The following is a 12,654-nucleotide window of genomic DNA, read 5'->3' on the forward strand; positions in this document are numbered from 1 at the left end:
TCACAGTAGATTTTCAATACCACTTATATTCAAACATTAATTTAGCAGGGGAGTTGTAAAGTGAAAACAGTATTCATGTCCAAAGATGAAGAAAAAAACTGAAAAACACACATACATACCCCAACAATCCTTTTCATAGCATCCAGCTTAGAAGAATCTTTACTGCTTTCCAACATTTGCTTTAGGTCTTCATTTCTGTAGAAAGAATATAAAATAACAGAAAAAATCAATTAGAGAAAATATAATAAAAACAAAATATCATTTTTATATTCTCAAATTATTTCAGCAATTTAAAATGAAGCACTGCTTCTTACCCTTTTTAAAGTTTCATTAATATCCTGGCCTTGAATAACAAATTGAGCATTTAGTAACAGAATCTCTCAGTTTTCACCAATACTGTGAGCACTTACAACTTCATCCCACTATGAGCTCTGTCCTTGCCTGAAAGCTGGAAGTTCTGAGGCAACAACAGTTCAAACTGATTCATTCATGTTTTTTGAAAGGGGGCCAGATGTAATACCCTGAGGCCGAGACACTCCCACTGGAATATAATAGGGACTTAGGCAAATTATTGAAAAGCCTAATAGCAGGTTTCAGTATGTAACAGCAGGTTTCATTCTGCAGTTCTGTGATGGTCTCAATTTCAACAGTAATCAAGACCACACTGTATTATCTCTCTCCACCAGTTTCTCCAGTTAGCAGATTTCTATTAGCTGCCTTCAGAACATCTATCCTACAGGTCAGTGGCACAGCTATTCTACAGCCCACAAGATTAAGAGGGCCACAGGGTTACACACATCTGATGTACAAATACTTCTTACAGATAAGCAGCATTCCAACATGAAAATATTAATTACAAGACAACAGCCATAAAATTCCAATAAACTTGAAATGTCTTTCAAATTTACAAACCCCATGAACCCCATGAAACCCCATATTTTAGATGTCAAAAAATCAATAACTTGTTAAAAAGTTATCTACATATGATTCTATAACTATTTGCCTTCTCTCTCTCTCTTCTAATCTACATCTGAAGATCTGTTTGTAACTCATAGACTTTCTAGAAAGGTTAACATGATTTAATTTTTGGCAATTCACTTCACCCTGTTCTTCTCTCCCTTTCTTCCTATTCCTCATAGCCTATACAACAATACTCATTTCTTTCACATTAGCTTGAAACATCTCACTTGGGACATACGTTCAGTTTCAGAAACTTCTAATACACTCTGCTTAGGTTTTAATCCTTAATTTTCAAATTTAGTTTATAAAGGAAACTATGCAACGCAACTGCTAATGACACAGCAGTAAGACTGCACTAAGACAGGACCTGTTGCTTCCAGTTTCTTAAAACCATTTCACCTCCTCAGGCAGAAGTTGAGATGGAAACATCAGCAAAAGGTACTGAATAAAAGTACTGAATTAGTAAATTGTGATCACTTCGTTCATCATAGGATTGGTAGGAGGATGCTTCAGTTCCTTGGCACGACCAAGCAACTATTTTTCAGGAGTTAATTTTCTAAACAAAGACGATCTACTGGTCTAATCATTTCTGATTTCAGAACACCATATGATATCTTTTCCAATTCATATGTTATAGATTAATGAAAACAAATTTAAATAAAGACTTGCCTGAAGAAATAATAATTAAAAAAATGTTAAATTAATAAAACTAGGCCACAGAGAAGCTGCGTAAGAAACAAGTGTGGGACTACATCTGTTAATGAAAATACTAGGTATAAAGTGAAAAAAAAAGACAATGTCAACATAATTTGGAAATCACAAATCAGAAAATACCTGTAAGTGGAAAAAAAAAATATACAGCACAAGATTCCACTTCACACTCACACTAACCACCAAATATTCTGCTAAACAATACAACAGCTCCCAGCAGTTGGAAATGACAAAAGTGCAGTCACAGGATTCTAAATTACCAGTGAAGAGAAAAAGAAAATAAAGGGGTAGAGAGATGAAACCAAGCTGCATTTAAGATACAAAGGTACTCCTAGACAAAATAAATAATAATGTACTTAAGGACGAAATGTATTTCTAACTGCTTGCAAAAAAATTCTCATGTATTACTATTAAAAGTATGTGAAATGTTAACAGAAAAGAAACAAAGCAATGAAATTAAGTGATTAAGATTTGCTTACCACCGAATGTTCTTGATGAATTAATTTGGAAATTAATTTCTTCATCTAATTAGAATGATCTAATCATTCTACCAACTATTTTCTAATCTGGATTACAATCTAGTCATAGCAAGCATCAAATACTTACAGAGTTAAATATTGTTCCATTAATGCACATTGATCATCGGTAGAAGCCACAAGTCCTTTTTCCTCTATACTCCAATATGGTTTCAGAGTAACATCAAAGCTCTCCCCTTTAAGAACAGATTTAATAGTGCAAGAAACCTCATTTATTTTACCCATCATCGTAGAATTTTGTTCCATTCTTTTAAGCACAATATTTTAAAGAAAAAAAAAGGAATGCGATCAGTCAAGTTTGCCTGCTGAGAATCTTTATGCAACAGGAGACCCACTCCCTTGCTGTTTTAACTTCCAGAAATAAACACTCTATGCAGATTTCAAAGGTCATTTCCCTCCAAAATCAACACTTACCAGGAGCCTTAACTAACAATGGTAAAGGCAACTTTCAGTCTTTCATAGTATTTGTACTTTTATATTGTATGGTATATTGTACAGTACAGCAGTGTTTTCATCTTCTGAACATTTAGAAGATTTAAGGAAATTTCAGTTTCCTGAGCAAAATCCTTTAAAACAGAAAGTATAAATGCAAGTCTCAAGAGTGTTTCCATGTTTCTACATTCATTAGTTATGTTGAAGTGACAGGTCGTCAGTGCACAAAGCTAATAAATGCCTTTATCATTTATGTCCACCTGCCAACAGCTCAGGAAAGTGTGAGCAAGAGTCCAGCTGCATCAATACTTCTCCCTCTCAAACTTGGGGGGTAGTTTTAACCTACGTGGTTAGGCACACGTTACAGAGCACTGAAACATGAGTTCTATTGTAGGTTAAAACAGCCTAATCTGATAATTAATGGATAATATTGAGTTATATTAAGCATAACAGTAAGGGTTATGTAACTACAGTAAGTGCAAAAAAATTACACAAAGAATAAATACATTGCCACTCTGAGCCCATTTTCTGCAAATGTAGAAAGAGGCAAAACAACTTCCCCAAAAACTGACCACTGAATATTTTAAAAACCACTATACTCTTGTTAAAGCACACTAGGTCACAAAAACTTGCATCTTGCCTCTTTTGCAAAACCAAAAAGGCCAGGCATAAATGTATTTCACTCAAGTTTAATCCAACTGTGCCTCTAATAAGTCTCCCTTCTTGGCTGACTCATCTTCTCTAGCAACAACCCTGAAACTTTAACTACAAAGACCATTTAATCAGAGCAAAAACAGTAATCAGTAATGCGTGGCAACTCATTTGTCACTGCACCCACAACAACTGAGCAAGTGCTACTGATAAGAAAATGTTTAGTCCGCTCTGGGGAGATGCACACTTATTATACCTCCTATTTTAGTAGTACAGAAATAGTAATTACTATAACACCATTCAGTAATAACATAATACAGAAGCATAATTCTATAATAGAAACAAATATTTGATATAGAAGCAATTGTCAATGTTTGCTACATTTCAACTGCATGCAGCTACTGAACTGAGCTAATAATCTTAATGTATTATTTGTAAAAAAACAGAAGTATAAGTTTCATAATATCAATACTGCAATGGGAGCCCAGCAAGCAACCAGTGATTCTTTAGCCACAAAAGCTTTGCTTCTTGAAGTTTATCAGCCTTTTGTCTCTAGAAAGATAAGATTACTATGTTTTCCCATTCTGTATGTATGCCCCCAAAACCTGGGACCTAATTTTATCACCTAGAAATGACAGAAAGGGCAATCTAAGATAAAAGTAATCAAAAACTGGCAGTGAAACTGAGGCTCTTCACAAACAGGGACAGCACTGGGTTACTGCACGAATAAGATACAGGAGACATTGAACACAAATCCACTGCGGGGAACAAAACAAGCTGCCTTAGTTCTGAGACCATCAGAAATAGAGTGAGCGCAACAAATGTCCCATTTTAAATGGTTGCATTAATTTGTTTCTTAAATTCTCAATCTATTGCATGCTTTCAGTTATAGCACATCAACGATGTTGTTCTTGCACTTCAGTTTGGATTACATACTTTCAATCATAGCATATTAAGAGACTTCTGTTTGCAGTATAATGAAATATTTAGTAAAATGTTCTAATACAAAGCGCAAAACATCACAAGCGTTACCAGGCTCAAACCAGAAAAGTCACATTAACAGAGCAGCAGCTGGTTTTTGCTGTTGTAGCGTAGTGAAGTCCTAAGAAAGGACTGAGAAAGTTCCTTTTGCTTTACATTTGGGCTCTCCCTCTAGCAGGAAATTACAGAATCCTGAATTTCACTGTGAGCACTTCACACCACAAACTGTTTGCACGACATCTCGTGGTGCTATTCAGTACTGCCTTCCTCTCCTGTTGCAATTTTATATGTATTGCCAATTCACAACACCGAGATAGAACTATTATTTCAAGGGAGACTCAAGTTAGGCAACTCTGAGAGCAAAAAGCATTGCGTTTTCAAGAGAAGTTAAGAGAAAACAGCTGTTGATTACAGCCACATCAATCTGAACAACAAAAATACTGTGCCAAAAGGAAACTCAGTATAAAGGGCAGATAGCAAAACAGGGTAACTACGGCACACTGTAAGGCACAGAAATGAACAATGCAGAGTGCAGTCCAGCCAGCAGGATCATATCTCAGTAATGACTACCCTGTCACAACATGCTCAAAGCATCTAGAGCACTAAGTACAGTCTCAACCTACTGAGTATGCAAGCATGCATAAAAGTGTAAAATTGAAACACAATAAAGTATCTCTCTCTAGTTCAATGGTATCATACTGTGACACCTGAACTAGGCTTGAGGATTCCAGCACACAAGCATCTGGAAGCTGCTGCTGTCATCAACATCAAGGCAGATGTCAGCAGCCAACACCTCCAAAGCTGCAACCAGAGCACAAGCTAACACGACATCAAGCAGAAATACGTAGAGAAGGCTGTAAACCAAGATCAGCTATTGCCAGGAAAAGGAGGAAAAAAGGATATTGGACAAGGATAGCCCTTCAGAAAGTAAAATGAAGACAGGTAATTTTTTTTTTTTTTTTTTTTTTTTTAATTCCAAGCTTCTGTTGCACTAGTATCATTTATGGTGCAGACGATAACAAATGTCTAAAGCCAACATGAGGCAACATAAGAAATAGGCTGAAACTGCAACGAAGGCCTTAAACTGTAATGATTACCTTTCTGAGAGATTAAAAAAGCCTCAAAAAAAGTTGTAATGACTGCATAACAGAGAATCAGAGCAAATCAACAGCTCATTGCTTATATCCTCACACATGGCAACGTCGTGGCAGGAAAACAAATTTTTGTGCATCACTAGCCATTAAATCTGGTTGATACCTGCTGAAGGCAGAGACTGCAATACCATACTCCCGTTCTCCCATTACATTTAGTTACTATCATGATACCTACTACAGAGTTCAAATTTTTATCTTGTAGAGTTGTCAGTTCATCCAAACCATTCATCTTTCCTGGCTTATACGCCCTGCTGATACTAGTACATCACCCTATTAGCGGGCATAAAGCCATTGCAACAGATGGGAAAGAAGACAGACTTGCCAATGAACTAGCACATGCAGCAAGTTTGAATATTAGGGCTGGAATCTCCTCCAAGAATTTCTTAAGTGCCTATCTAGACAAGCTTTCCATGACTGGCTGAAGAGGATATGCCAAGGCAAAAGTAGATTAATTTAAGACTCCAAGAACATCCCCGGCAGCTGTTGTAAGTAAGTTTTTAGCTCTGATGACTTTTTTTTTCTCCAAAAAGTCTTCCAAGTGGAAGATTGGAAAATTAGTATTTTAATGAAATTACCATCTTAGATCAGTTTGGTGCAAAATAGGCTTGAAAATTTCAGAGAGAAAAAAATCTTGTCTGATATTTATCAGAAAATGCATGAAAACAGAATGCATGAGCCAGATCTGCAGGAGGGGAGAAGAACAACTTAACAAATTACAAGTGTATTTTGTTTGGCAGGGATCTAGCTTAAAGATGCTAATCAGTGAAGTTGAAAACGCTGCAGATTTTGCCATCTGCTTCAATACTATACTTATCAGCATCTACTGATGGTCTTCATGTGGTTTGCTTGTAAGTTTTTACTTTGGTTTGGATTGAGCAACAATTAGTTTTACTGCTGAAAGCATATTGTTTAGAAGAACCAAACGTCATTACATACAGATAAAAAGGTAAATATAGATGAAAATCATGTGTCCAACTACATTCAATTGCAGGTAGTATAAGCTGCATCCTGACACAGGCAATTACACATTGCTTCTGAGTCACTAATTCTCTCTTCTAGTCTTTCTTAAATGTTGAAATTAATTAAACTTTTAGCTCTACATAGAGCAACAGTAAATACTACAAACACAAAATGTCCTACTACCTTATAGAAGGTCTGCATCAAACAGGACCTTTCTAGACTGCACAAATGATTTTGACAGTCTTCCAACTAGGCAGTTCTTTCTTTATTGATTCCACCAACCCAGACCAGGGAGAACAATTTATGGCCTACAAGACAGATTCAGCCCACCTATACAATTCACATGACCTTCAGCTCTCACGAATTTTCCCCTGAAATTCCTGTTATGGGCAACAACGTACCCTTTCCATTACTCTGGAGACTTAACCTGATTCCTCCTCCTTTCCTTCAAAAGGGTGGGTTACACGAACGCGTATCTAGAGAACACAGGCACTGATCAATGCTCGGGACATAGTTTACAAACAAGTGTCTATTTGGCTAGGAATTTACTCAGGTTGTATAAAGATGTCGCGTGTGATCAGGGGAATGGTGGGGGCAGTGGAGAACAGAGGCATTTCCAGCCATGCAACAGGACCTGCTCTAAACCAAGACCGATTTATCTCAGCTACCCAAAAGCTCTCAATTACTCACATATGGGAAGAACAAGCAGAAGAACAAGCGGAAGACAAAGTTTCCGCCCTCTATCAACGGGATCCATTTCTGATGTATTCGAAATGATTCAACTAACCAATGCACTTGTTTAAAGTAGTAGGTACTGAACAGGTAAGATACATTCCCTTTTGTCAAGGTTCAACAGCTACAGGAAAAGCTGTCCCCACTTTCTTATTTTTGAGTACAATGTTTCAAATAAGAGGGCAGTGAAAAAAACAGTCAGAAAACAGCTTCTCATGTTTGTGTCATACTTGCTGTCAGTTGATAAAAGAATATTTTGTTTTTTATATATATATATAATTTTGTTTTATATATAAACAACCTAAATTAAAAAACAAACCTAAATCATTTCTCACTTATACAGTTACCTGACTGAGATTAGACCAAGGTTCTATTTTAATATCTTTTTCTTTTTTTCACTACATTGGGTGCAATATGTAATTAATAAAAATCAAGCTGTTTATACATGGTGCATGCAATCTCTTTACATTTGCTTGTACCAAGATAGTTATTTCAGAGATTATTTCATGTCTATTATTTACACAACCAAATCTCCCCACTTCGTCAGATTCTAGATGCCAGCAGGACAAGTAGTTTTCAAGGACTTAAAGTATTTCAAAAATCACATTTCAAGCGCCTCAGACAAACAATAATAGTGACATGCAAAGAAAGTGTTATCATAGTTAACTGACCTTAAGATTCCATTTTTAATTGAAAATAGATGAATGAATCATATAATGGCTTAAGACAAAAGAAGCTTGAGCAAGCTGGGTAAAACACATGGGCTCTTGACACCAAAGCATGTTCTTTTAGATCTTTTATACAGCAAGAACTTTAGCAGAGTATTTGTACTTCAGATGAGAAATAGTTTTTATGAAGACAACTCTGGACTTCACCAGGCTTTAGTCTACTGATAGTCATTTGTGCCTCTTTGTGCAACCTGTCTGAGACTTCTATGCAGTACGTTTTCACAAGACTGAAAACAGTCTATCCTACTAAATTAATGTTAGATCTCCAGAAGCACTGGCATTAACTTCCTTTGTGACAAAAAGACAACAACACAAAGAGGTTGAGATTAAAAAAAAATTGAAAAAATCCCTTAACATTTATATTTTGACCATGGGGGCACTGCTCACATTTACAAGAAGTAAATGCAGTTCTCTCATCCAACAGTTCCACTTTGCTGAGAGTGGAGGAAAAAAACAAAACAGACTTATCTCATCAGTAGGCCTGAGGAGAAGTTCTCTGCAAACTGCTTTGTTGTTGGAAAAAGTACTCAAACACCACAGTGATATGGGACATAAACATATCCAAAAACAAACAGCAGTGCCAATCAGAGAGAGATCAACAAACAGAACTCTGAAAAACTGTAAGGGTACTTTAATTTCACTAGCAAAATTTCCCCATATCATCTTATTTTCAAACAACAGAACAAGAAATAACTTGTACTTTTCTGCATGCCAAGCAAGGAGGGACTGGATTTGTCCCATTTAAAGAACACAAAACCAAAACACTTGAAGATAAAGGGTCCTTGATCTGGACTACAGTCACTATTTTAAAAACTTGTTTCAGTTAAGGAAAGTAAGTTTTGCTTGTTTCCTCAATAACAAAGCTTGTGTCACTACCAGAGCAGAACAGATGCTGTGAATGTGCTTGATAAATGACTTTCACATTTTCCAAAGAGTACAATGCAGTATTCCTTTTCTAACAATCCTCACCTGCAGTCTAGTGGTAGAACACCAGCTTTGTATAACTTACAAATGTCATAATCCTTTTTGCATGACATTCATTCTTCAATTCTCCAATCCATATAAAAGGCTTACATACACAGATTTAAATCGGGAATAAATGCCTATTTCAAGAAGTCTCTTTGCCACATGCAAAGACCCAACAGAGCAAGTTTTTCTGAGTTTTATTCACCCAGATTACCAGATAGTTTCATTTTTTTTTTCTCCCCAAATCATCCACTTCTGCTCCTCTATCCAGAAACATGTAGACTGGACCATTCAACCTGAAAAAGTCTGGATTTTAGGAAGAAACAAATTACATAAAGAATTATGACAATGACCCTGTGGAAAAGCAGAGCAGAGGTTGGAAAAAAAAACAGAAAAAAAAAATATAAAAACACCAGTTTCCATAGGAGAGGACAAGAGAAGAGTGGAGGCAACATAAAGCAACCACAACACACAAATCAGGAGAGGGGCATGTTGGTCAAATCAGCGAAAAGGATATTTCCCGAAGGAAATTTTAACTGGGGGATAAAGAAAAAGTAAAGGTTGGAGTGTGATATTAGAGAAACAGGAGTGCGAGTCCTTCAGCAAACCGAGTCCGAGCAGGTTCTGCTGCACAGGGCTCGGCCCCACAGCCGTGGAGCCGCTTTGGGGTGGCTCAGAACCACCTGCACCAGGGGAGGCTTCTGGGCTTGGCTGCTCCCTTCGTGCAGGGCAATCAGGCTGAAGAACAAATGATTGATTTCCTAATGCAAACAAGTCCTTAGCTCACGGTCCTCCTGAGGGCTGGCTGCAAGAATAGATGTCCGATTTGCTGTGGGAAACCCCTCGGCCTCTCCATCCTTCTGCTCAGGCACAGTCTTCATCTCTCCAACTCAGCTTCCCAGGAAGGGGTTCCAGGCTCTCTGTCCCAGTCATTTATGCTGTTTGGGGTTCCTTTTGCTTGCCAGGTTGTTTTTATTACCCCATTTCCTCATTTTGGCTCTAGGCCCAGGCACCAGCCCGGCGCCACCCTCCCCTCCCGTGGGCCGCCTCGTTCCCACCAGCCCTTCCCACCGCAGCCTCCACATGGGGATCTTCTCCAAAGGCCCCTTTGAGGGCACGAGGAAGTGACTGCCAGCGGGGTCAGTTATCAGAGGAGATCAAAAACAGCTCTCTTTTCCCTAAATGAACTTTTTTTTTTTTTTTTTTTTAACCTAACAACTTCGAGGCTTTCCACGCCGCCGCGGGCGTGGAGCAACCGAACTTTTCCACGCAGCGAGGAGAGGCGACAGAAACGGGCGCCGGGGGCGCTGCTTTTCACCGCTAGGAACCCGCCGGTGCCCGGCCCGCCCGCCCGCGCTCCGAGGCCGCCCCCGACCCGACCCGGCCCGGCCCGGCCCGGTCCAGTCCCGGTGCCGGTCCACCCCTTACTTCTTGGTGTCGCTGCTGAAGAGCCCGAAGGCCGCGGGCGCCGCGGTGGGCGCCGCCTCCTGCGCCAGCTCGGGCGCCGCCTCGCCGCCCTGCTCGCTGTAGCTCAGGCCGTTCCCCGCCATGTCAGCACCGGCACCGCCGCCCCGCGAAACTTGCCGCCGCGGCGCCCCCGCCCCTCCCGGAAGCGGCGCGCGCGCGTCACGCGGGGGCCGGGGCGGCACCGGAGGGGAGGGGCGGGGCGGGGCGGCCGTTGGCGCCGCCCTCCCCTCACGGGTAACGGCTCGCGGCGCGGGGCTGTTTCCTGCTGCCCCTTTTGAGCTCGCCCCGAGTGCCATGGTGGGAAGAGATGTCCCCGCTGCATCCGGCGAAAGAAAAAATAAAATAAATAATAAAAGTCTCAAATACCGACGCTCTGGGGCGGCTGCGGAACATGTCACTGCCGCAAACAATCTGAAAAATGGAAATTCTCTGTCCTCCACCGCCATGGCGGGCAGTTCCCAAGGAAAAATGGAATTACAGCCCTTGTTAGCTGGCCCATTGTTTCCAGTAACGCACACGACAGATTATCCAGCTCGCCAGTAACTGCCGACTTGATGCTGGCCTTGCTGCAGGGTTGTTTCTAGGTAATGCCCCCAGCTTCCGTCAGAGCTGCTGAGTGTTCAAGAAGTTACTAAAAGCCAAGTCCAATGAGCAATCTGAATTCCTCCAGACCTAAGGGCCCATAAAAAATGGAAACAAAAAAGAAATGCTCACAGGATATTATAGCCTGACAGAGAAATGGTGCCTTTTCCAGCATTAGCAAATCTCACCATTAAAGCACTGGTTGTGTACCCTGCATTATCAACTGCAGCTTGAATGTGAGGCCAGGCAATATAAAAGATATTATATGAGGAGTGTTTCCCTTAATTTCTTCTATAAGCGCGTTTCTTTTTATAACTTCATTTTCCCAATGTTTTAAGTAATAATCCATGTTCTTTAAAATGCCTTTCTGCCCATCTACTGACATAACTTATATTAATGGAGTTCATCCTTTTCAGAGAACCAAACTAAATTCCAAAAGGTTACAAAAAAAAAAAATTGTGAATGTAGATGCCTAATTATATACAGCTAAAATTGGAAGTGTGTACTAATAGCTTTATTTCAATAATCATAATAATGTTTGAGTCTGCTCTTGGTAAAACCAAAAAAAAAAAAAAAAAAAAAAAAAAAAAAAGAGGAAAGGGATTTGTCATAGTATTTCTAAACAGCTTTTTTGTATTTCTAAACAGCCTGTCCTTTGCCAACTTGTAATTTCTGAACAAAACTGAGTCATTGCCAAGCAAATAAACTTGACCACAGGAGGTACCAATGCATTATTTATGAAGCAAGTGAAGCTACTGTAAGAGAAGCTGTCACCTAAGAAGCGATCGCCAAGTATCAGAAGAAAGTGCTCCAGGGGAAGAAGTTAACTTCCCCTATCGCCTCAACATTGCAGCTTCATTTTATGATAATTCACAGCTTTTTTTTTTTCCTTTATAGCATAGTCTCCCTTGAACGCCAAAGTTTTTAGCATGAAAAGCCACTGATCCAGTCACAACCTGCATATCTTTGACTGTCACCATTTTATTCATTATTTTAGACTTTTTTAAATTCCCTCAACACTATTTATAATAATAGCTAATTACATTTCTTTCCCTGTAGATGTAATATCTCTTCATTATAATTACCTCAGACTGTTATAGTAACTGTTGGTGCTCTTCCCATAATGTATTCTTTGACTTGAGGTAGGTCTCTCAGCAATCCAGGATCAGACATAGCTGCTGATTTTTGAAAGATCAAATAACAGAGTAGACTGAACTGCTGGAGTTTTTGATCAGAGCCAGAGGAAAAAACAGTTACTTTTCTCTTCCAAAATCTTTAGGATACTGGTATGGTCTACATATTAGTCTGAGAATTCATAACAGCAGCTCTTTGAAATTGCCTCCAACTTATTTCTTCAAATCGTACATTATGTGAAATCTAACTGAGCAAGCACTTGAACTTTATTCCCAAACATAGTTATGTGAAGGAGTCACTGACTTGGGTCTTTTGTGTGTGTATAAGGTACACACAGTGCAGAAAGAGTTGATTAGATATCCTATGTTAAGCCCATAGTATTTAAGATCTATTCCAGGTCCTTTGGAGACTGCTTGTTCTCTGAAGTAAGAGCGTTAAACTGCTTGCTCATTTATGCAAATCTGTAAGATCCATAGATTTACTGTTAGCAACAAGAAAATATATACAACTAATTCTTCTCTAATTATTTCATAGAGCATTTTAAGAGTATCTTCATTAGGAAAACAGTAGATTGTAGGTTGTTTAGGGGAGATGTGTAGGAATGCAAACATGGAGAAAAGTAGATGAATAGGCTGTTGAGGTGAATGGTCATAGGACTGC

At 39.1% G+C, this 12,654-nt stretch overlaps 1 protein-coding gene across 1 annotated transcript in view; it reads right to left on the bottom strand.

Moving 5' to 3' along the window:
• AP3B1 (adaptor related protein complex 3 subunit beta 1) overlaps window positions 1-10,361 on the bottom strand; it is a 121,247-nt gene extending 110,886 nt beyond the window's left edge. Inside the window, exons 1-2 of the mRNA XM_026036603.1 lie at window positions 10,240-10,361; window positions 120-195 (exon numbers count right to left, since the gene is read on the bottom strand). Of these exons, the coding sequence (XP_025892388.1) occupies window positions 120-195; window positions 10,240-10,361 (198 nt within the window). The remainder of the gene's footprint in view (window positions 1-119; window positions 196-10,239) is intronic.
• Between the last annotated feature and the right edge of the window lie 2,293 nt (window positions 10,362-12,654).

This window comes from Nothoprocta perdicaria, unplaced genomic scaffold, assembly GCF_003342845.1.
Source record: "Nothoprocta perdicaria isolate Ctin4 unplaced genomic scaffold, notPer1 scaffold_1, whole genome shotgun sequence".
NCBI lineage: Eukaryota > Metazoa > Chordata > Aves > Tinamiformes > Tinamidae > Nothoprocta > Nothoprocta perdicaria.